The 23274-nt window shown below is 37.3% G+C and overlaps 1 protein-coding gene across 5 annotated transcripts in view; it reads left to right on the top strand.

Moving 5' to 3' along the window:
- ARAP2 (ArfGAP with RhoGAP domain, ankyrin repeat and PH domain 2) overlaps positions 1 to 23274 on the top strand; it is a 200308-nt gene that overhangs the window by 57349 nt on the left and 119685 nt on the right. For 4 of the 5 annotated variants that reach the window (XM_061164524.1, XM_061164526.1, XM_061164522.1 and 1 more), the window contains 4 exons: positions 546 to 615; positions 5776 to 5829; positions 7464 to 7584; positions 16897 to 17075. In XM_061164524.1, the coding sequence (XP_061020507.1) occupies positions 546 to 615; positions 5776 to 5829; positions 7464 to 7584; positions 16897 to 17075 (424 nt within the window). The remainder of the gene's footprint in view (positions 1 to 545; positions 616 to 5775; positions 5830 to 7463; positions 7585 to 16896; positions 17076 to 23274) is intronic. The other variant, XM_061164525.1, reaches the window with a different exon arrangement.

Genomic DNA, 23274 nt, shown 5'->3' with positions numbered 1-23274 from the left:
ATATTTAGACAGGGCCTTTTCAGCTTATTTGATCAGAATTAAATATATCTATGTAAATCCAATTGACAAAGCTTTGTTATTTTAGCAAAACATCATTAATACTCCAAAGCAGAGATTTAAGAACTAAGATGAAATGTTATAATCTTAAAGATACAAAATTTTATTATTAATACTTTCATGAAGGGATTATCGCTTTAAAGGATATGGGTATTGATGGGTATATGATGATGGTGTTTTTGTCCACACTTTGTTTTCCATTCAACCTTACAGGTGTGGAGATGCCACTGTAAGTTACAGTTTAAAAAATGATGACACTGTTAGAAGGTATCCTTTTTAAAAACACCTAGGTCAGCTGATTAGAAAGTATCATCTTATGTATTTTCTTTGCTTTGTACCATTGCCTAAACTGCATCATCACAGCCTATTGTTTTCCTGACTGTTTTAACAGCAAATGGGAATGTACTGAACAGTTATGTTACAAATGCATTTAAAATCCAAATTCATGGTTCTTAAAATGTGAAATGACAATTTCATATGTTTTACAGAAAACGCATGTTTCAGAAGAGATGGGTGAAATTTGATGGCCTCAGCATTTCTTACTACAATAACGATAAGGTAAGTATGTTTCACAGTTTTAAAAGATTGTCCTGTGTGTGCTGAATTTACTTCAATAAATTAAGCACATGATTTGGTCTTTAGGTGTTGGATGAAAAGATGAAAAGAATTTGCATAGGGTAAAACACTTAACTCTTTTCATAGGTTAACTTTTTTGTGGTGCATAACATTGAGATTTTTAAAAACTTATGTATCTAACAATTATTCGTGGAGAATCTTCTGCAAACTACTGGAATTGCTATAGATGATATACAGATATATAAGAAATTGCCTTTACCCTAGGCAGCACTAAGAATGTTTAGAAAACAATAGCACAAAGGAGAAGTTATTTTGTTCTCTAGAAGGGCTGTGAAAGATGCTTCTTGCACGGGATTTCTAGTGGCCCTGAGTTTTGAAGAAAGAGGAGTTTGTACACAGACTAAGCAGAAAGAACAGGACTTGATAGCTGATAGAATGAGATGCCCAGAGTCTTTGATGGGAAAATAGTGTATGTGAGGGAGACTAATGGCTGATGAAGCTAAGAAGGTTGGGTTTGGAGTTCCAGCTCATTGAAAATCTTAAAGTGCAAGGGCCTAAAATGTATCCTTTAAGCAGTTGAATCTTAATGACATGTACTGTTTTCATCAGGTGCTTCTTCAGTAGGTATGAGAAAGTCTTTATTCTTAAGAGCTGTAGACTGAGATATTTTGGAGTGAAGTGTCATGAAACCTACAAATGTCTCAAATTTACCTCCCTATATATACTTTATATATAAGTATATGGCAACCCACTCCAGTATTGTTGCCTGGAGAATCCCACAGATGGAGGAGCCTGGTAGGCTACAGCCCATGGGGTCACAAAGAGTCGGACACGACTGAGCGACTTCACTTCATATTTATATATTATATATGTATATGTATATGCACACATGCATAGTTAGGTAAAACAAAAAAGTTGCACTGTTAACAAATGTCAAATTGAGATAGAGGTTATGAATGTTCATTGTACTAATCTTTCAACTTCTATGTGTTTGAAAATTTCCTTAAATAAAAAGTTGGTACTAATAAATATACCTGATTTTTTGTTAGTCAAAATCATACAATTTTAAAATGTTAACTGTACATTCTTTTAATATACAAACAACAGTTAACGACATTCTCTTATTTAAAGTTTATATTCTAACATCATCTTCTCACTAGATATTTTTCACTGCCTTATATTGGTGTTATTTCTGGCTTGAACATTGAGGTAGATTCCTTTTCATATATCCATTCTTCAGTGCTGCAGGACGAAGAGCATAAGCTTTTAGAAAGAAAGCAATACACACTGCCTGCTAAAGCACAAAGGATAGTAGAAAGTTGAGAGAAGTGTTCATTGGTTTTACTTTGCAGGGATCCCTATAAACCATCAAGTAGGTAAGCAGACCTCTTTAATGTTTGCGGGATGATGAGATGGATATTTGTAAATGCTGGTTTTCTGCCTTAGCTGCTGTTTTTAGTTTGCTTGTTGGTTTGAATATCCAGGCAATTTCTGTATCGTAGGGTGGCTATAATGTGCTCTCTGTACCTGATGCAATCTGACCCCTGGTTCTCTTCGTCACCTGTGCCCTTCTCTGATTTGCTTGAAATGAGGAAGTAAACTATTCAGAAGTGAGGCAGGCATCCCTGTCATCAGGCTCATTATCCCCTCCTGGGGGAGAGAATGTCTAGTATCTCTGACCAACCAGACTCACTCTGTCCTTTAAAAGCTCATCTCAACTGCATTGAGGAGACGAGCACCTACCTGCCTTGATGCAATAAAGATGATGCAGCCTTGGCTTGAAATCGAGACAAAAAGTTTATGATAAAACGAATTATTACAGGGACTTCTATGATGGTCCAGTGCTTCAGATTCCATGCTCCTAATGCCAAGGGCCTGGGTTTGATCCATGGTTGGGGAACTAAGATCCTAAGCCGTGTGGTATGGCCAAAATATATATATATATATATATATATTACAAATTCTTTAGCTTTACATTAGAATTTTTAAAAATGTTAAATTGTTTCCTATGACATTTTGTTCTTTTACTATTCAGATGATTGGTGTCATGTTGGCAAAAGAACCCCAAGACCACTAGATTAGGTGTTTGCTAAAAGGAGATGTGGTTTTGGTTGTGACGCTGCTGGCTGAAGGGCTGGATCGGTGGACTGGGAAGAGAGGATTGTAAGGCCGGTGAAAAGAGGGCACAGCTGGGGCCACAGCTGGCATCTCAGCGGGCTGTGGAGTTTTCACGGTCCTGAGCACCTATGAGTTGGGTCTTTCAGTGTTTTTTAAGAATCTGTTTTTTCACTGTAGTGGGTGTTCATTGCCGTGTGCGGGCTTCTCCCTGTGGTAGCTCCTCATGCAGAGCAGGGGCTCTAGGGCATGTGGGCATCGGGAGCTGTGGCCCTCGGGCTCACTCAGCTGCAGGGCTCTTGGGCACAGGGTCAGTAATTGTGGCACACGAACTTCGTTGCTCTGTGACGTGTGAGATCTTCCTGGGCCTGGGAATCAAATCCGTGTCTCCTGCATTGGCAGGCAGATTCTTCACCTCTGAGCCAACCGGGGGAGCCCCTTCCAGGGTTAAACATACACTTGAGGGCATGAGGCTGGGCTTTCTGGAGGAAGTTTGCAGAGTTGCCTATTCCCTTCGTTTTCTTCTGCTTTTCTCTGTGCCACTCAATCATGTCTCAGCAAGGCCTTTTCAGTTGTATTGCTGAAAATGGCATCATCCCAGCAGGTTTGATATCTTGTCACCTGCCAAGAGATCTGACTCACCCCCCTCTCACTCAGCTGTGGGCAGCATTGCCCCATGGTCCTTTCATTGTCTGCAAGTGGTAGATAAATGACAAACTTGACCTAAATATCTGTGTGTTATAGGCTCCGGGGATGCTTTAGAATTTCTTTGCTTCAGGAAAATTTTCCACTCTGAAAAATGCAGTCATTTTGAGCCTGGTGTCATTGAGTTTCCTTTTTTTTTCCCCTCTATATTGTCTTTATCTTGTGTTGGAAGAGAAATGTAGAGTCACCTCTACAGTGTTAAAAAAATTTTGAAATTGACCTTGATAATTCATAATAGATTATAAATGAGCTTTTAGAGAAACTGCAACTTCCTAAAGTTCAAGTGACATAGTACTTTGCTTCTTAAGTACATTTTGATCACTTCTGGGGGATTCGTTTTTCTATTACCCTTCCATAAGTACTGACCTGTTAAACAACATTATTGTAGATATGTGGGTGAGTTATTATGTTTTTAAGGAATTAAAAAAAAATTTCTCTAAAGAGATTTAGCGGAAGGAAAATCTCCTTTTTAAAATTCCTGTGTCTTTCCCCACAATGCTGCTTGACTTTTCTCTACTGAAAAATGGGTTAATGGTAAAATTTTATTCAACAAATAGTTAATTATCCCATTAGAGATATATTTTTATAAACTCCTCTAATTCTTAGGCAAACTGCCACTTTAGAATGGACCACCTAGAAGTGATAAATGCTTTTGAGTACTCTGAATTTTTCATTATCTGGTCTCAGCAAGTACAGACTTACAGTCAGATAGACCCTTCCGCTGTTTCAAGGGTGCCGGGCCCCTTCACATCTCTCAGGCTGCCTGACAATGGAGAGACAGCCTCTCCCTCCTATCAATTCCCAGAGCCCTTAGTAGTCTAGTACTGATTGGTACCTGCCTGTATTTATTGGATTTTTCTTTGCTAAACCAGTCACGTCGTGTCTGTCTTTGCAGGGACTTTTTTCAATAGTATCGGTACAACTGCGAAAAACTTGGGCATATCTTTTCCTGTCGTCTCACCTCTGTGGTTTTGCTCTTCCCCCTGAATCCATTAGACATTACAGTCCATGAAAATCCTGTGCAAACTTCAAGGCCCATCTTGGTCTTCTTCATGAATCTTTCCTTTATTCTCTCCAACGATGGCATTTGAACAATAATATGCAGGAAAAGTGAGGAGGAACTCTAGCTGAAAGTAGGGAAGCTAATCAGGAGAGTGTGAAGTAAATCAGGCGTTAATTTATCAGGATGTAGGCTGTATAGGCTAGTGGAAGTGTTAAAAAATAAATTTAGAAAAATACTAAAAATGAGCTGTCAGAGTTTGTATAATTATGATTGATTGGGCATGAGATTCATTCATTCAGAAAATATACAGTACTGATCCTATCCTAAAGGAGATCAGTCCTAAGTGTTCATTGGAAGGACTGATGTTGAAGCTGAAACTCCAATACTTTGACCACCTGATGTGAAGAGCAGACTCATTGGAAAAGACCCTGATGCTGGGAAGGATTGAGGGCAGGAGGAGAAGGGGACGACAGAGGATGAGATGGTTTGATGGCATCACCAACTCAATGGACATGGGTTTGGGTAAACTCTGGGAGTTGGTGACGGGCAGGGAGGCCTGGCGTGCTGCACTTCATGGGGTCGCAAAGAGTTGGACACGACTGAGTGACTGAACTGAATTGATTATGTGAAAGGTGATGAAGGAAATAGAACTATGATGCACAGTCAGTTTAGAAAGATTGTATTGATCAGATGGTCACAAGTAAATATAAAGATCATCATTTAAGTTAGAGTTAAAGTTAGAGTTAGTAATTGTTATAGAGGAGCACAGGTTCCTATTAAATTAAGGTTTTCTTCCTGGGTCAGGATGAGGGGCCTGAGAAAAAAGCTGAGTTGGAGGACTTTTTTTTAGGAATATATATGCTGAAACAGGAAAAGAAATGGAAGCAGGAAGTATGTGAAGATGGATGTGTAAAATGGTGCCTTGCAGGGTCACTGGATTGAGCAGAACCATGATGTGTCAGGGAGCTTCAAGAAGGCTCATGTGACTGGAAAGAATCGGGAAGTGGCGGGGAGCAAGTTGAAATTGTAGCTGCAGGGGAGTCCCAAGTCATGTGGGTGCAGAAGAGCAGCCCAGGTCAAAGGCTCTTCTGGTGAAGACTGATTGACCAAGAAGTGATATCTTAATAGACCATTACAGATGGAGATAATTCAGTTTTAGAGTTTGAGGTGCTTATGGGACAGTTAGATGTACCATGGATGATGCAAAAATATGGGAGTGGAATGGATAGAAATAGACAAGGGATAAAGGAAGACAGATTTTAGAATTCTCCCCATAAAATCGGTAGTTGAAATAGTAAGAAGGGATTTTTTTCCCTTAGGAAGAGAAGCTAAAACCCCCAAAATGGAAAATAAGGAGAAGAAAAAGTTATTCTGTAAGTACTTATTCCTTGATATCCCTCTCTTTTTTCTAGGAAGTTATCTCCTCATATTCCTAAATCACAGTTCAAATATCTTTCTTGATTTTGGCTGCTTGAGAGGACAAAGGGACATTTTCAAGGCATTGTTATTGAAGATGGCATTAAAGATGCATAGGGTTTTGATGGATACATGAAGTCAGGGATTGGGGATAGAGGAAGACAGCAGAGAAGAGGAAACTGTCAAATAACTCAGAGGGAATACCATGAGAATATAATGTATGTCCTTAACTGGCAGAGGAGAAACCTCCCAGTAGACCCGCCTTACTGCTCACAGCAGCTGTCTTTTACCCATCTGCTATGTATGGCTGGAGTTTGCTGCTGGGAGGAATATGAACATGACACTTGTGCTCTGCATGGAATGACTTAGTACATTCTTTTCCTAACCAGTTGTTTCAGATCCTTGGGACTTGACTCAAAAGTAATGGTTCTATGGATGCTGGAAGAGAATTGTAGAAGAAACCTTATTAAGCTGTGTCCAAACTCTCTTGACATCCAAGACATTTTGTAATGTGACCTTGATTTATATTTTCAGCCTCATCTTTGTCCAGATTCTTTAGACGCTCAAAACCTTTCATAATATGGCCTTGATGGATGTTTTCAGCTTCATCTCTTTGACTCCACACTGCAGCCCTTCTTTACTTGACATCTCTATGACTCAGTCTTTCCAGCCAGGATCCCCCCAACCCCCACCCCACCTCCTCACTTATCTGTTTGGTTAACTTAAGGTTTCTTAATGTCAGGTTCAAATATCACTATTTCTGTGAAAATATGTCTGACTTCTTGTAAGTAGAACTGAGAATTCTCATCTTTGTTTTTCATTTTGCAGCTATATGAATGTGAATGTACAAGTACTCTGAATTTTTTTTTCCAGCACAGGGCCCAGTCAATATTACATTGTGGGAAAGTAGTTGAAATTGTAGGGTGATTATTATGCCAAATGGTTTAGGACGGTCCAGGAAAGCACAGACTAAGAAAGTCATTGAGAGTCTTAGGAATGACCTTCAAAATTGTAATGTGTATATACCTATTGCAAACAGCTGAATCCGTATCTTTTTATTCTTTAGCCCCTGGAGACTAAAAAGTGACGCAGTGTGAGATTAACATCTTTGTCATCAGAGCATTGAATAATAGGGTTAATTGATAGAATCCAATAGTCTGGTTTCTTAGATAATATTTTTGCTCGCAGTATGTATCAAGTGATTTTGAAATGGTTCAGTTACAGTACCTGTAATGGCCAGCAGATGCCTGCAAACACCATAAAATCATTTTGACCAGACTGTTTTCAAATAACATACTGCTGTTTTTCAGAACGATGTATTGCTATTCTAGTACGATTGTTTGTAATGTGATTCATTGCCTAATTGCAGATGAAGAGAAAATTGAAAAGACATCTCACTTGGAAGAGATACTTAATATTTTCCTTTCTGGGGTATTAAGTGTATATGAGGATATATGCTGTTTGTATGTGAGTTTTAAAAATTTAGATTGAGATTATGAAAGGAGCACTTATAAATACCATGCCATTCTATTTTTGATCAAGAGAATTTTAATCTATCTTCTCTGTGTGTCTTTTCCTCTAACCAATACAGGAGAAGTATTCAAAAGGAATAATCCCCCTTTCTGCTATATCTACGGTCCGAGTTCAAGGAGACAACAAATTTGAAGTTGTTACAACACAAAGAACTTTTGTTTTCAGAGTAGAAAAAGAAGGTAAGAGTCTTTCTTTGTCCTTATAAAAATGTTCACATGAGTTTCTTCCCGGGCAGAAATTTAATAAACATGCTAGAAATGGCAGGTAATCTTTAAATATGTTGCTTTTAAATAATCTGCATTGTCTATTAGTTTTTGAATGCCATAATATCAGAACATAAACAAGATGACGTCAGTGTTGTTTGTTCACTGTTCTTTCATGCAACAAATATTTAGGGCAAATCTGAGTGCCAAGGACTCTTCTAAATTTGAGGTATATAGCAATGAAAAAAAGTAGACAAGAATCTCTGCTCTTGTGGAGCTCACTTTTAGCTGTTGATAATGCAGAGTAGTTATTTATTATGGAAAATAACAATTGAAAGATTGGTTTTACAAAGTTTATCTGTGGCTGGTTTTAACTGAACATGCAGGCATAGTAATCATTCTAATACAGATTTTGGAGCGTCTTTTCTATTCCTTGAGTTTTGTTTTTGTTTTTTTTCCACCTTGTATCATCCTGTGGGTCAGTTGATGGCTAAAATTGATCTAAAAATGACATGTGGTTTGTGGATGGATTCTAAACCTTTGTATCTTATCTTTTTTGGAAGCGTGCAGGAGAGGTAGAGATAGGGGAGTTAAAAGTTCTCTGTTGTAACTTTGACTGTCAATATATCAGTCCTATAAACCTCACTGCTCTTAAATAATATAGATAAGGCCATCTTCATTACCTAAAGCATTAGATTTTAAAGGCTTTTTTCATTTTAATATAGATAATAACTTGATTTTTAAAAGTACTTCTTGGTATGTAACTATTTGAATATTGGTGACCTGGAAAAATGACTGAATATCTGGTATTTGCTAAAAGCTTCATTTTCAAAATAGTCTTACAAGGTTCATAGGTATTACAGTTAGTATCCTATTTTATACATTTTATACATAAACAACAATACTAGCTATTATGGGGCAATATTTCTCTTTTATAAATTCCTTGAATATATGTCAATGCATGACATATAGAACACATTCAATAAATATTATATGTCACTGGAAAGCTTCCATTATTACTTGAGATAGTCAGTAAATGGATAAGTCCCAATGCTGTTTCACCTTGAAGCCACATTTTTTCAGACTGTGAGTCACTGACTATCCATGTATGAGATCAACTTAGTGGTTTCAGATGGTGTCCCCCAAAGCCCCCAAAACAAAAACCAAACAAACATAAAATAGAATAAGGAGTATCAAAGTGCAGTGCCTACCGCAAGCGCATCATACTGTGAAACACACGTGAATGCACGCATCATACTGTGGATTGTATATGCTGCCCAGGTGTAGTGTAAAAAGTGTTCCTCACTTGACTTGCTCTTTAAAAAATGTGTCACGAACCATCGCCTGGAGCCGAGGCTGGCAAACTGGCCTGTAACCTAAATCTGGCCCACCGCTTGTTTTTGTAAACACTACCTTCCTAGTCCCCCGACACGCGCGTTCATTTACATGTTGCCTGTGGCTCCTTCTGTGCTGCGGTGTCGTGTTGAGTGATTGCTGTAGACTGTCTGGCCAGGAAAGCCTAGGAAATTTACTCTCTGACCCTTTACTGAAAGTTTGCCAACCCCTGTCCTAGAGTATTTGATACAGACATATGTATTGTGACTCATTGCTTGAAATTCAGAAAGTCTTCCATTGTTGTGATACTCAATATGAGAAATATATTTGATATCACAGTTTCTCTGTTTCTGTATTTTCTTAAAACACACGACATTGCTCCTGTCAACTGGCTATCAGAATGGTCTATCCTTATGTTCTGGCCTCCACTGGCCGAGCTAAATGCTTATTTCTTTGAGGTGCTTATCCTCTTCCCCTTGGCTTCTCATAGTAAAATTCACATATGCCACAGAGTCTGCATTTTAAGATAGATGTACTAAATAAAGCTGCAACTTGTGTGAAAATCTGTTTAGCCATATTTACTTGTGGCAGTTAAAAATTAAACAGACACATTTTATTGAAATAAAATGTATCAACCCACACATGTTTAAAAGTTACATGTTTACAATGGACCAATAAATCCCTCTGTGGTATGGAGTTCATCTTTATGATGTAAGCTTAGTATAAAAATTTCATAAACTTTAGTATGAATTTTTGTGTGTTGAATAAGGCTTACGTCTTTAATTTTTAAAACCATGAAAATACTGCTTCAGTGAAAACAGACTATCCACATAGAATTACTATGTTATTTTCATTGAAAGTTGTTTTTACATAGTAACATCTCACATTTTTTAAAGATAAGTGTAGATATATATATGTATATATATGTCAATGGCACATATGTCTATATATTTATTAGGGAACCTTCAGCAAGATGCTGCATGTGTTTTTATTAAGTGTTTGTCTTGTTGTCCTCCTTCCGTGTATAGAAATGCTTGATTAGTTTTTATTTGGTGGAAACTGAGAAATCGATCATAGTTGCTTATGGAAAACTTTGCTTCAGTCTTATTAAGAAGCAAAATCAAAGTTTAGGACAGAAAGGGGCAGTAGTTTCACATCCAGCAGAGATGAACTCCTTGTTGTTGGTGGAAAGATTCCGAGTGACCTGTAACACAGCTCCCTTCGTCTGCCCGGAAACCAGTGTCAGAATTTCTAGACTCCCGCATCACCCACTGGCATTGCTAAGAGAAGATTACAATTTGGCAGCTTTTCCCCACAGATTTTCTAAGGTTTCAATTCCCCTGAGTTTCCTAGTGGAATGTTATCTTCTTAGCTGCAAGTTAATTTTATTGAAATTATAACGTCTTGAATTCTCTTCCTCAACCTAGAAAATTTAGTCTGATTCCTTTCCTCCTCAAGCAGAATTACTGGAATTGCTCAGAGGATTCTAACAGCTAATGATCCTCCAGTTAACACGTATTCCCTTGACACCTGTGGTAACACAGGTGTTGTGTTACTTTAAGAAACAGGGGATGTTTTCAGTGGGTAGTTCTCATAATTAGAAGAAAGCTTAAGAATTCTGAGTGGTCTGAAAATAAACTCAAAATGGCTTAAAGACTTAAACATAAGACATGACACCATAAAACTCCTAGAGGAGAACATCAGCAAAATTTTCTCAGAAATAAATCATACCAGTGTTTTCTTAGGTTAGTTTCTCAAGGAAATAGAGATAAAAGCAAAAATAAACAAATGGAACCTAATCCAATTTACGGGCTTTTGCATAGTATAGGAAACCATTAAAAAAAGAAAAAAAGACCTATGAATGGGAGGAAGTATTTACAAATGATCTGACTGACAAAGGCTCAATCTCCAAAATACACAAACAGCTCATACAACTTTAACAACAAAAAACCCACTCGAAAAATGAGCAGAAGAGCTTAATAGACATTTCTCCAGAGAAGACATACAGATGGCCAGGAGGCACATGAAAAGATGTTCAACATCACTAATTACTAGAGAAATGCAAATCAAAACTACAATGAGACACCACCTCACACCCATCAGAAGAGCCACCATTAAAAACTCTACAAATAACAAATGCTGGAGAGGATGTGGAGAAAAGGGAACCCTTCTACACTGTTGGTGGGAATGGACATTGGTGCAGCCACTGTGGAAAGCCGTATGGAAGTTTCTCCGAAAACTAGAACTACCATATGACCCAGCAGTCCCACTTCTGGCAATATACCTGGACAAATCTATGATTCAAACAGATACATGCATCCCAGTGTCCATAGCAGCGCTAGTCACAATAGTTGAAGCATGGAAACAATCTAAATGGCTATCAACAGATGAATGGGTGAAGAAGATGTGGTGCATATATACAGTGGAATACAACTCAGCCGTAAAAAAATTGAAATAATGCTATTTGCAGCAACATGGATGCAACTTGAGACTATCATGCTAAGTGACAAAAGTCAGAAAGAGAAAGACAAATACAATATGTCACTTATATGTGGAATCTAAAATACGGTGCAAATGAACTTGTCTACAAAACATCAGTAGACTCAGATGTAGAGATCAGACTTGTGGTTGCCAAGGGGTAGAGAGGGTGAGGAATAGACTGGGAGTTTGGGGTTGGCAGATGCAAACTATTACATTTAGAACGGATAAATAATAAAATCCTATATAGCACAGGGAACTATATCTGGTCTCCTGGGTTAGACCACAATGGAAGAGGATATTTTTAAAAATGAATGTGTATATATGTATAACCGAATCATTTTGTTACACAGCAGAAATCAGCACAGCATTGTAAATCAACTATACTTCAATAAAAAAAAAAAAAAATTCTGAGCAGTCATTCCCTTTCAAGGACCATTTTCAGTACTGCCCCTTACTTGCAGATTCCATGGTAGGTGTCCCCCTTAGCGGCTTTAGACTCCTGGGAGGCAAGTGAGTCAGTCTCTTAATTCTGTTTCTGTAAAGCATCATACAGCCCTCTAGTGGAAGCTGTGAAACTGCAAAACTAAACTTTTTTTTTTTTTAAAGAACACTGGGGAGTTCGGGAGGAGAAGCATATAAATTTTCCTTACCTGTTTTGGGCAAACAGACTTACCTGTTTTGAAATCTTCCTTGTTCTCAGAAGCAAGGCATGGAGCATTTTTCATCTGGAGGAAGAACTAGAGGAGTGAAAGTTCTCTTTGGTGTCCTTTGATTGCCTGTCATAATATAACAGACCTCAAACTTTGGGGTCACTGTCGAACCTTTTCCTACCTTGTCTCCATCCAGGCCAGATTCAGCAAATCTTACCAGCGTGACTTTGGAAATATGCCTGGGCTCCACCCAGTTCTCAGCGCCTCCACTGTCCTCACTCTCCCACAAACCTCCTTTTTTTGGGATGACGGTCATAACCTCCCATGATCAACAGCAATCATGTTTTCATTACGGTTGTCAGAGAGCGCCTCCAGCAAGACAGTCAGGTCCTGTCTCCCACTTCAGATGCTCTTTGTTTTTCTGGCTTACCGAGAGTGGTCTCTGTGAGGTCCCGAAGCCCATGCAGGGTCTCACCTATCTTTCTTTCGTCTCTGCTCACCCTCACGCACCCTGCTGCAACTACAGGGGCCTCTTGGCCTGTGAACACACCAGACCTGTGGTTGCCTTGGCATTTCTGCTTTCTGTGTCCTTGAACACTCCTCCTCCAGTCATCCTCCCCCTTTGCCTACTTCCACTTCCTTTAGGCTTTTGCAAAATCATCACCTTCTTCCTGAGCTTTTTTCTGTTATCCTATATAAAATAATACTTTCTGCGCCCTTCTTCCTGTGCTGTATTTTATCCCATTGCATTGTCAGTGTGTGATATATATGTTTTATTGCCTGCCTTCTTTCACAAGAATGTAAACTTCTGGAGATGAAGGCCAGGAGCTGTCTTGTTCACTGCTTCATTCTTGGTATTCAGAATAGGGCTTAGAACATAGCTGGAACTAAGTGGACATTCGTATGAATGAACCATTATCCATTATAAGAATAACCATAGTATATAATAATTCCTTCTCTAATATTGATCATGGGTCACACTGAGGAATCTTTAGATTATATCAAACTTTAAGAGTACATATGAATTTTGTTAGATTCTTTTATTCATGTTTTACATGGCCCTTGTGTAGCAATCCCTCATGTAATTAATCTTATTTTGCTAATGAATGTGCCTACTGCTAAATCCAGTAGAATGTAGAGGATGCTAAGTATCCTTGGTTGATTTTTTTAACCTTTTTATTTGTGTACTTTGAGTTGACATTCCAACAAACCTTAACTAGCTTGAGGTTTGAGGGGATTGCTAATGGTTTTTATTTACATTCTAGCATAACCACAAGAAAGTGGCAATTTTGTTTTCTCTGTCATTTTTATTTATTTATTTATTTTCTTTTTCCAACCTGAAATGCTCTATTCAGAGCAAAGCCATGCCCCAGTCAGAGCACATTCTCAGAGGGAATGATGCTTAGCACAGTGCTAATAAGATCAAGATAGACACTCAATAAACGTTTGTTTTTGGAAAGAATGAAGGTACCTTGGTGTGAATAGCAGGCAGAATCCAGCACAGTATACAGCTATGCTTGTGCCCAGAGGGAAATCATTATTTGTTTCGGGATGTTGTAACTTATCAAAGCATATTCCCCATGTCCAAGTATGCACACTTTGCAAATACCAATGACACTTGTAATCTCTTTTATTGTGTTTGAATTGTCTGTCTCACTGTTTATCTCCTTTGGCATGGGTTATTAAGTATAAACTGCACATTAGTATTCAATCCTGTTCTTCATGATTGTTACTTTCTATTAGCAAGTGAGAACCTCAGGAGCTAGAGAATTCTTCTAGGCTATAAGGGCACCATTTGTTGAGATGGAGTCATAATATACTTAAGACTAACAGTTAATACAATTGTCAATTTCAAATTGTTTCCTGATAAACTGAGATATCTGCTAATAGTAGTCTGAAAACCAAAATCACTTTGGCCCAGTTCTTTAAATCATGGCCTACATTTCAGTCAGTGATTTGTGTGAATTAACATAAATAAACAGAAAACATTGTATACCATTTACTTGGCAGGAATATCTGTGTGTACTTAATGATCACAAATAATCACCAAGTGGAAAGTGTGTTGCTGTTACTGAAAATGTAATACATTATCCCAGAGCAGTCTGTCTGTGCAGATGTAAAATGTAGAGTAGGGCTTCCCAAGTGGCTCAGTGTTGAAGAATTCTCCTGCCAGTGTAGGAGACATGGGTTCGATCCCTGGGTTGGGAAGCTCCTCTGGAGAAGAAAATGGCAACCCACTCCAGTATCTTGTCTGGGAAACCCCATAGACAGAGGAGCCTGTCAGGCTACATTCCATGGGGTCCCAAAATGTTGGGCACAATTTAGTGACTAAACAATAAGAAAATGTAGAGTAGCTACTATGGATTGACATGGGCTTAGTTTCCTGAATATTTTCATGTCTTTTACTTTATAATGATGCTGGAGAAACTTGAGAGATATTTTGTCCTGGTACATAGGAATAAGCACTGTTACTTGGGGGTTATGTAATACCTGCAATAAAATATCAATAAATGAGTTTTTAATAAATACTTTGGCCTTGGTCAGTAAAGATACACCTAAATAGCTTTGGTAGTTTTGAAGATGAGCAAGAATGAAGATACTTTAAAAATTAAGAGTTGTATTATAAAGTAACTGGGGTTCCATGTTGAAATGTCAGTAGGTCTAATATGGAGACTTAATTTCAATCTACAATGACAATACCTCTAACCAGACCTGTCTTAAAAGGATCTGAGATACCAGGCAGTTTCCCAAACTTGGATCCACCTTACTCTTTCCTTCTCAAAAATTTTTCCTACCTGGAATTCAGTCTTTTTTTTTTTTTTTTTTTTTCCCCTTTTCACCTTGATAAAACCACTTTCATATTTGTCTCCCCCCTACCCCCCAGCCCATTTTCCAGCCTCCTAGAATCAGTTATACCTCAAATGTATACCATTTATTCTCCTTTTACATTAAACACTTATCCACATTCATGAGTATTCTCTTGTATGCTGCTGCTGCTAAGTCACTTCAGTCGTGTCCGGCTCTGTGCGACCCCATAGACGTCAGCCCACCAGGCTCCCCCGCCCCTGGGATTCTCCAGGCAAGAACACTGGAGTGGGTTGCCATTTCCTTCTCCAATGCATGAAAGTGAAAAGTGAAGGTGAAGTCGTTCAATTTAGTCCAACTCTTCGCAACCCCATGGACTGCAGCCTACCAGGCTTCTCCATCCATGGGATTTTCCAGGCAAGAGAACTGGAGTGGGGTGCCATTACCTTCTCTGATTCTCTTGTAGGGATTGCCTTTATTCACATATTGCTATCCATCTACCTAGATGCTCATGCTAGGGTGCTGAAAACCTCAGGTGGTTCTGTTAATAGAACCTTCCGTTTTCTTTGGTAGATTCATGGTTCCAAACTACCTTTTATTCTAAGTAATTAATTCACCTTTTGATGAACACCTGTCAAACATACTCAAGCATATTCAGAACCACAGCTGTGTTTTTTCCATTTTCATTGTACTTTAAGTCTCTATTGCCTTATTCCTGACCTCCTGCCTTCCAGTTTGGTCTGTCATCATCCTAATCTTGTCCCTTTCTTGCTAAGAATTTGGAAATGGTTTTCTTTTCCTTCCATAATAAAGACCAAATTCCTTACCCTAGGCACTGTAGGATCTCCAGCCATATTTCCCATCACTTCTTTGTGAGTTCAAAATTATAAATTTACTTATTTATAAATTATCCCTAGCAGATGTTCATTGTTTCTGTTTCCTCTGCTTAAAATACTATTTTGCTTGTTTTTCTTCCAAATTCCAGTGTTTTTTTAATTCATTCTCATCCTCAAGACCTCAAACAAATATCCTTTTTTTTCCCCCCTCATAGTGTCAAGAACAATTGTCTGAGACTTAAAACATTTTATTCTCCTAATTTTAATACTTACTTGCTATATGACCTTCAGCAAATCACTCACCTCCGTTGAGTTGATTCATATATTATTTGATACCATTGGTATGACATTTACAGTATTCTGTGTTCTATTATGTGTTCATATCTAACTTGACTTACAACTTTGATTGCACTTAGGGGACTGGATTGAATTCCTGTGTCTGTAACACAGTGTGTTATAGTTGAAGGTCATGTAGTTTTTGTGGAAGGAGTGAGAGAACAGGTTTTAACAGATGAGATGCTATTGTTAGTGAAAGGTATGGGTGAGTGAATATCAAGGCAAGTGCACTCTTGAGTCGGTTCCAAATGCCTGCTAGAAAGCAAGCTTTTCTGGATATTTTAGTAACTGTATTGCTGGGTACAATCTGTTACTTGTTCGGTAGCCATATTACTTTCTTATATTAAAAAAGACAATCTGATCTCATGAGTAATCTAACAATGCTGCTTAGATGTTAACATGCATATGCATCATCTGGAGATCTTTAAATGAAGATTCTGATTCATCCATTCTGGAGGAGGGCCAGGATTTTGCATTTCTATTCAATTCCAGGTGAAGCCAGTGATGTTGGTTACAGGACAGCTGAGTACAGTTGGCCTTCTGTAACCTTGGGTCCCACAGCGAGGACATTTTTGATCCTTGGTTGGTGGAATCTGCAGTTGCTGAACTTGGGGATACAGAGGGCTCCCTGTTACGAACTTGAGCATCTGCGGAGTTATACCAAGGAATGACTAATAACCTAACAGAATTGGGCTGTTGTCCTGCCAACAGTAGCATTTAGATTGTGATTCTAGGGAAGGATCTGTAAATGATCTGTTCCAGAGAAAGTCAGTCTTGTTCCACACTTCTTTGTGTTTATAACTTATTAAGCGTGGGTGTATATTTTCTCCTGTTTTTATTTTCAGAGGAAAGAAATGACTGGATCAGCCTACTATTAAATGCACTGAAGTTACAGGCCCTTTCTTCGCAGTCTCAAGCTGCTATTGCACCTGAGAAATGTGGATATCTTGAACTGAGAGGCTATAAAGCTAAAATTTTCACTGTGTTAAGTGGAAACAGTGTGTGGCTTTGCAAAAATGAACAGGTGAGCCATGTTACAGTGATTGCAGACTGTGGTCCCTTACAAAGATCACAAACTACAATCACAGCCATGCTTTGTTTGACTTACTGGTGTTTCACTGATGAAGCTTTGGTCTGCTTTGTATATGCCGCTAAATGTAACGAAGAGTTGCTCTGTTGAATTTTTTCAGCTCCACTAGCAGCAAGAAGGTAATCTACATCAAATTTGAGACTAGACACTACTCTTTGAAAGAACTGAGGAAATAGAATCAATGAAAATTGAGTTTTGAAAAGTATTCTTTAGCTGAAGTAACATTACAAAACTACTTGAGAGAATAATTAAGAACCAGTTAACTATTTTAGCTGTTGAAGAAATAGACCTCGTTCTGTGCCTGTTGTAATTCTTTTGTTATGTGACAGAAAATTATAAAGGAGGCACAGGTAACATACTTTCTTGAATTTGCAGGATTTTGCTTTATTTGTTTTGCAGCAGATACGTCACTTGGAGAGGAGATTGCAAGTGATTGATATACACACAAACACCCCGTGTGCACATGCATACATACACCTATCGCATAAATAAATAAGATAAATTGTTGGGGTATTAATGTTGGTTAACATCAAAGGATTCAGTGGAGAATTTAAACGTTTTCAGGAGACTGATGTTAAAGTTTTAGCAAATTCTGTTAACTTCAATTGATTCTGTAGACTTTTTCTCTAACATATCTGGCTTTTAATATGTATAAGAAAATTACTTTCTTACCCCTTTTTAGGAATGAATTTTTAATCTTTCAGCCTAGACTATATTAGATGCTAAGTCATTATCTATGAAATTAAGTGATGTGTTTGGATATCTGATCTAAGATGAAGTTACTTTGTGATAAATTATAATGGGTTATGATAAGGTAAAATATAAATGCTGACTATTTTCATAACAAAATAGAGATAACAACTCAAAATAAATAGTAGTTTCAAAAAAAATTATAAATCTTTATCCAAGCTTTCCCGTGAACTTCAGTGTGAACTTCTTCATTACAGTTTTGGGGATAAGATTTCTTAGCCAATTAACTGTGGAAAGCATCATTGAGCAGTGTTGGCATATTAATAAGTTGGATAGTTAGCATATTCTTCAAGAAGAGTAGTGATGTACAGCCTAATAATGTGTATGAATTGAATATGAACATTTTCAGTCTGTGAAGTAAGATGATTAAAACTTTTTAAAAAAATGGAATAAAGATTAGAAATACATAATTTGCATGTATCAGAATGGAAGTTTCTCTGCCAAACTAATGGAAGTTTTCATTTTTTACTTGCACAGACCTGATGGACTTGAAATTACTAGTTTCACTGTTTACTTTACTTAGATTGTCTGAGTTTATGTTATTCTTTAAAAGTAGGTGTTTTTAAAATTTTGTTAATACTTTTTTGTTAGCAAGAAATTATATGAAATTCTTGCTTTCATATTAATATTTCAAACAAATGACTATCATTGGTTAGGTACCAGGTATTGTGCTAATTGATTTATAAACATTTCTTTTTCATCTTCTCCGCAAATGTAGGAGACGATATTCTCATCCGTGTTTTACAGATGAGCAGAATGAGGATTAAGTAACTTGTTAAAGGGTTACAGTTCATCATGCAGAGTTTGATTTAAGACAAGAACTTTATAACTCTAAGCTTAGCTTCTTTGTCACTACATCAAAGTGTCTTTTTAAAGTGTATGTTGAAAAGAAAATTTCTGGCTTATGACCTTTTAGAAATAGCCTAAGGACTCTTTCCTTGAATAACTTAGTTGCCTAGGTGGTTCAGAGTATGTATTCAGTAAACATGTCAGATACACTTAAAGCAACATATTTACTGAGGGGGACACAGACTTCTTTTCCAGGAAGAAAAGTCTGATGGCATCTAATGAAGTCTGGGAATTAGAAACACTTTCATATGCAAGTAATAAATGTAATCTCCTTAAAAAACTAAATTATTCGTGCCGGACTCTCTTCCTCATCTTTCAAGAACTAAACCTATTTTTAATGAGCGTATATTTAAAGACTTTTTCAATGCATTAACATGCCTATTTATGCACCCTTAGAAAGTGCATACTACTGTTTGTATATGTGGTCTTAAAAGATTGCATCATATTATATGGAGCTAGGTCTTAAGGAACTTGGTTTTGAGTCATGTCTTCAGGAACTAGTTGGCTCAAGACTAGATTGATAAATTAAGGCCCTTCATGGTTAAGCCTTGACATATTCCAGTTTCATCTATTTTATATCCTGGTGTATATCTTTCATTCGAAAGGAAAGTTGCTCATGGATTTTCTCACGTGGTTGAGCAGATTGTGTAAAGAGCTTGAGTGATGGACTAAGTTAGGAGCCCTTCTCCTGAATGCAGAGGTCTTTTAGCTGTGTTTTAGGAAAAGCATTAAAAGATAGTGAAATAGATGTAAAAGTTTTATACACACAATACGTGAAGTAATCTTATTTTTTTAAATGATAGGAAAAAAACTGTGAAAATGTAAGAGGTGTTAGATTTGCATCTCTGTAACTTAATTTGTATTGGATCTAATTTAAGTTCATGCATCAAAACTTAATTTTAAAAAGTGATTTTTATTGCCCACCTAACTTAAAGTATAAATAGAATAAAAAAAGAAAGCTGATGTATACCCCTCTTCCTCACATATGAACTGTTTTCATTTTTCTTGCCTCTATTTGAACTATTTCCCTGGTGGCTCAGACGGTAAAGCGTCTGCCTACAATGCGGGAGACCCAGGTTTGATCCCTGGGTCGGGAAGATCCCCTGGAGAAGGAAATGGCAACCCACTCCAGTACCCTTGCCTGGACAATCCCATGGATGGAGGAGCGTGGTAGGCTGCCTCTCTTTATACATATAATAGTTTTACAAATTTACTTTGGAAGTCTCTCCAGAGGGAGTAAACAAACAGTGGATAGAGGTGGAATCATAGCTGCTCCAGCTTATGTTGAAGCGTTATTAAAATGGAAGGTCGGAAGCTTATTTAGAGCAAAGAAGATTGAGCTGGGTGGTAGCAGTTCTGGGTTTTCATTCTTGCTCTGCCACTGATTGGCTCCGATAATTAAACTAATCTCTTTCTGTTTGAATGGCATCCTGTGAGAAAGAGAGTGGGGTTACTATCTCTAAGGCCATTATTTACATTTCATGTTAACCTTCCAGATATCTGGGCTCTTTCCAGACCAATTGACTTAGAATTCCTGGGGCTTGCGATTGGAATCTCCGTTCCTGTAAAGCATCCCAATTGACTCAGTGACTGCTGACAAAAACCACACACAGTAAAACTCTGCTCTGTGGGTTTTTCTTCTTTAAAAAGTATAAGCATCCAGCGAAAGAGATAAGGTATTTCTGGAGCTGGAAAATGCATAGAGCTTTCCTTTGTTTGTCCTTTCTCATCCTGGGCTTGCTATACCTCTTTCTGTGGTTAACTTTCATTTGGAAGTGAATCTTTTTCCTGATGGAACATTTTGGAATGTGGGAACATTTAAGTAGAAAGTTAAGAAAATCTTTATCAGTGGTAATACGTTTTTAAATTTTGAAGAACTGGTCTCAATAAATCGTGTAAGGCTGTAAACTATAGCTGCTCTTTTGGGTTTTTTCTTTTTTTAATTTCTACAATCTCAATAATTTTTATGTAAAATTTTAATTTTTAATTTTTATAAATTATATGACGACTATATAATTCCTTTTTCTTAATACAAACTTTTATTACCAGAGTGTGATCTATTGGAGAGATTAAAACTCCATTTGCAAAGTCAGCATAAAACAAAGTGCTTGAAAAACAATTTGAAACTCTCAGTTCACATAAGTTCTTTTAACTCTGTGTGTATGTCTGGACATTTACTCTGAGTTTGTGGATTATTGTTCATCTTTGCTAGTGCTTTTCCTCTACTTCCAATAGGTGGCCTTAAGATTTCCATGTCAAGCATCTGTACAGACATACTTTCAGTACTTTTTCATTTTTTCTGGGTCCATCTCTTCTACTAAATCAAGAACTTAAGTTTTGTAAGTTAAAATGGCTGTTAGAATGGACTATCCGAACTACGGTCATATTTTTGAAGTTCTTTACTTTTTAAAAAAAGTAGCATGATAATAGCAAGGGGGTAGCCTTCTGCACATTCTTCTCAGCAGTTCACTGCCAGGTCTAAACTCAATGCAATTAACATGAGCTTTTCATTTTATCAGGCTTCCCTGATAGCTCAGTTGGTAAAGAATCTGTCTGCAATGCAGGAGACCCCAGTTTGATTCCTCGGTCGGGAAGATCACCTGGAGAAGGGATAGGCTACTCACTCTAGTATTCTTGGCTTCCACTTGTGGTTCAGCTGGTAAAGAATCTGCGTGCAATGAGGGAGACCTGGGTTCAATCCCTGAGTGGGAAGATCCCCTGGAGAAGGGAAAGCTTACTCACTCCAGTATCCTGGCCTGGCAAGGGCAGTAGAATAGTCCATGGGGTCGCAAAGAGTCGGACTCGACTGAGTGACTTTCACTTCACTTTTCGTTTTATCAGTTGCCCAGTTCAAAGATTCCCTTTTTAATATCTTTCTTTGCCTTTCATTTTTTAGCAGATTGTTGAAATTAACTTGAAGTAGCTTCAAAGTAGGAGAAATGCCTTAGGGAATATTAGGATTTTTTTTTTTTTTCACATAGGCTATATGAAGATATGTATAAAAACATTTGCTAGAGAGAAAGATGCAAAGTAGAAACAGATACCAAAATTCTTTACCTGATTAGTGGCAAAACAGTGGTGCTATTATAATTATATTATTAATATATATTATTATTATATAAATTGAATGTTATCTGTTTAAATGCTTACACCCTCTCAAAACCCACCCACACCTGTGTGTTTAGTTTTTGCACATTTTCTTCCATTCCTTGTTTTTGCTTCCATTTATATACCTACAATATATTGTAATTATGATAGTTTCTCCATATTGTTATTTCAACTTTGTTTAACATGAATTGTGTGATAGAATTTGTAGAGGTTATGTTATAGTTCACCATGTTTCTGTATTTGTTCGTCCATTTTACAAAAATTTATTGGTTACCTCTTCCCTCCTGGGTGCTGCTCTAGATACTAGGTGCTCAGTGGTAACTCACAAGGTCCCTGCTCTTTGGGAACTTACCTTTCCTTGGGAGTAACACATCATGATACATAAATGAGCAAGATTTCTGAGAGCCTTCTGTCTGTCTGTAGCCTTTTCTTTCTTTTTGATTAACTTTTTGGGCAAGAATCCCTATGACCCCTTTTCTTAGAATTGCTTGTATTTAAAATGCTCTTAGGCACATAAATAAGTACTAGCTTCATTTTAACGTTGACAGTGTTAAAATTTTTATATTCCCAACTTAAGACTGTGACAATTTCCTTTATTCACTGAGTATACATAGGAGTTCCAGGCAAGTAGCTGATAGTAAACATTTATAGAATGAAATTGTTAAATTAATAGTCATTTATAGCTGGGCATGGGTTTGGGTAGACTCCGGGAGTTGGTGATGGACAAGGAGGCCTGGTGTGCTGCGATTCATGGGGTCGCAGAGTCGGACACGACTGAGCGACTGAACTGAACTGAACTGATAGCTGTTTTCAGGACTAGAGAGCTTATAGTTGAGAACATTTTTTATTTTAATATTATTTTCTTCTTTATGAATTTTCATTTTTTTTCCTGTTTATTGGAATTATTTTGTTGTTTCTGACTATTTGAACTCTTCATATAATATAATACTAATCTTCATGTCATATTTTCTGCAACTGGTTTTCTAACCTGTTGCTTCTTTTGCATTTTCACTTAATTTTTGTTGCATAGAAATTTTGTTTATAGAAATAAATTATGGGGTTTTTTAATCAGTTTAAAGCTTACAGATTTCTGTATTTTGGAAATAATTATTTCATACATTTATTTATCTTGAAATGATGTGGGTGTAAAATATAAGCCAGTATTTTAAAATTTTATATAGATAATGAAATAAGAACATTCACTGATGTATATATGTATGTAGTATTATATATAAGGTATTGCTGCTTGAGTGAAATTTCTGCAAATAGATACTAGGCGAATTGAAGATAATTGACTTTGGTTTCTATTTGTGATGTTGTCCTGACAGTCAACCTCCCATCTTTTCCTGATGAGTTTTTGGATATCATGTTAATATCAGGGACTTCATTACAACCAGATGTCTTGCTGGTGGGTTTGGTATCCATT

The sequence above is a fragment of the Dama dama genome, chromosome 17 (assembly GCF_033118175.1).
Source record: "Dama dama isolate Ldn47 chromosome 17, ASM3311817v1, whole genome shotgun sequence".
In the NCBI taxonomy this organism is placed as follows: domain Eukaryota; kingdom Metazoa; phylum Chordata; class Mammalia; order Artiodactyla; family Cervidae; genus Dama; species Dama dama.
This window is presented reverse-complemented; position numbering and strand designations above follow the sequence as displayed.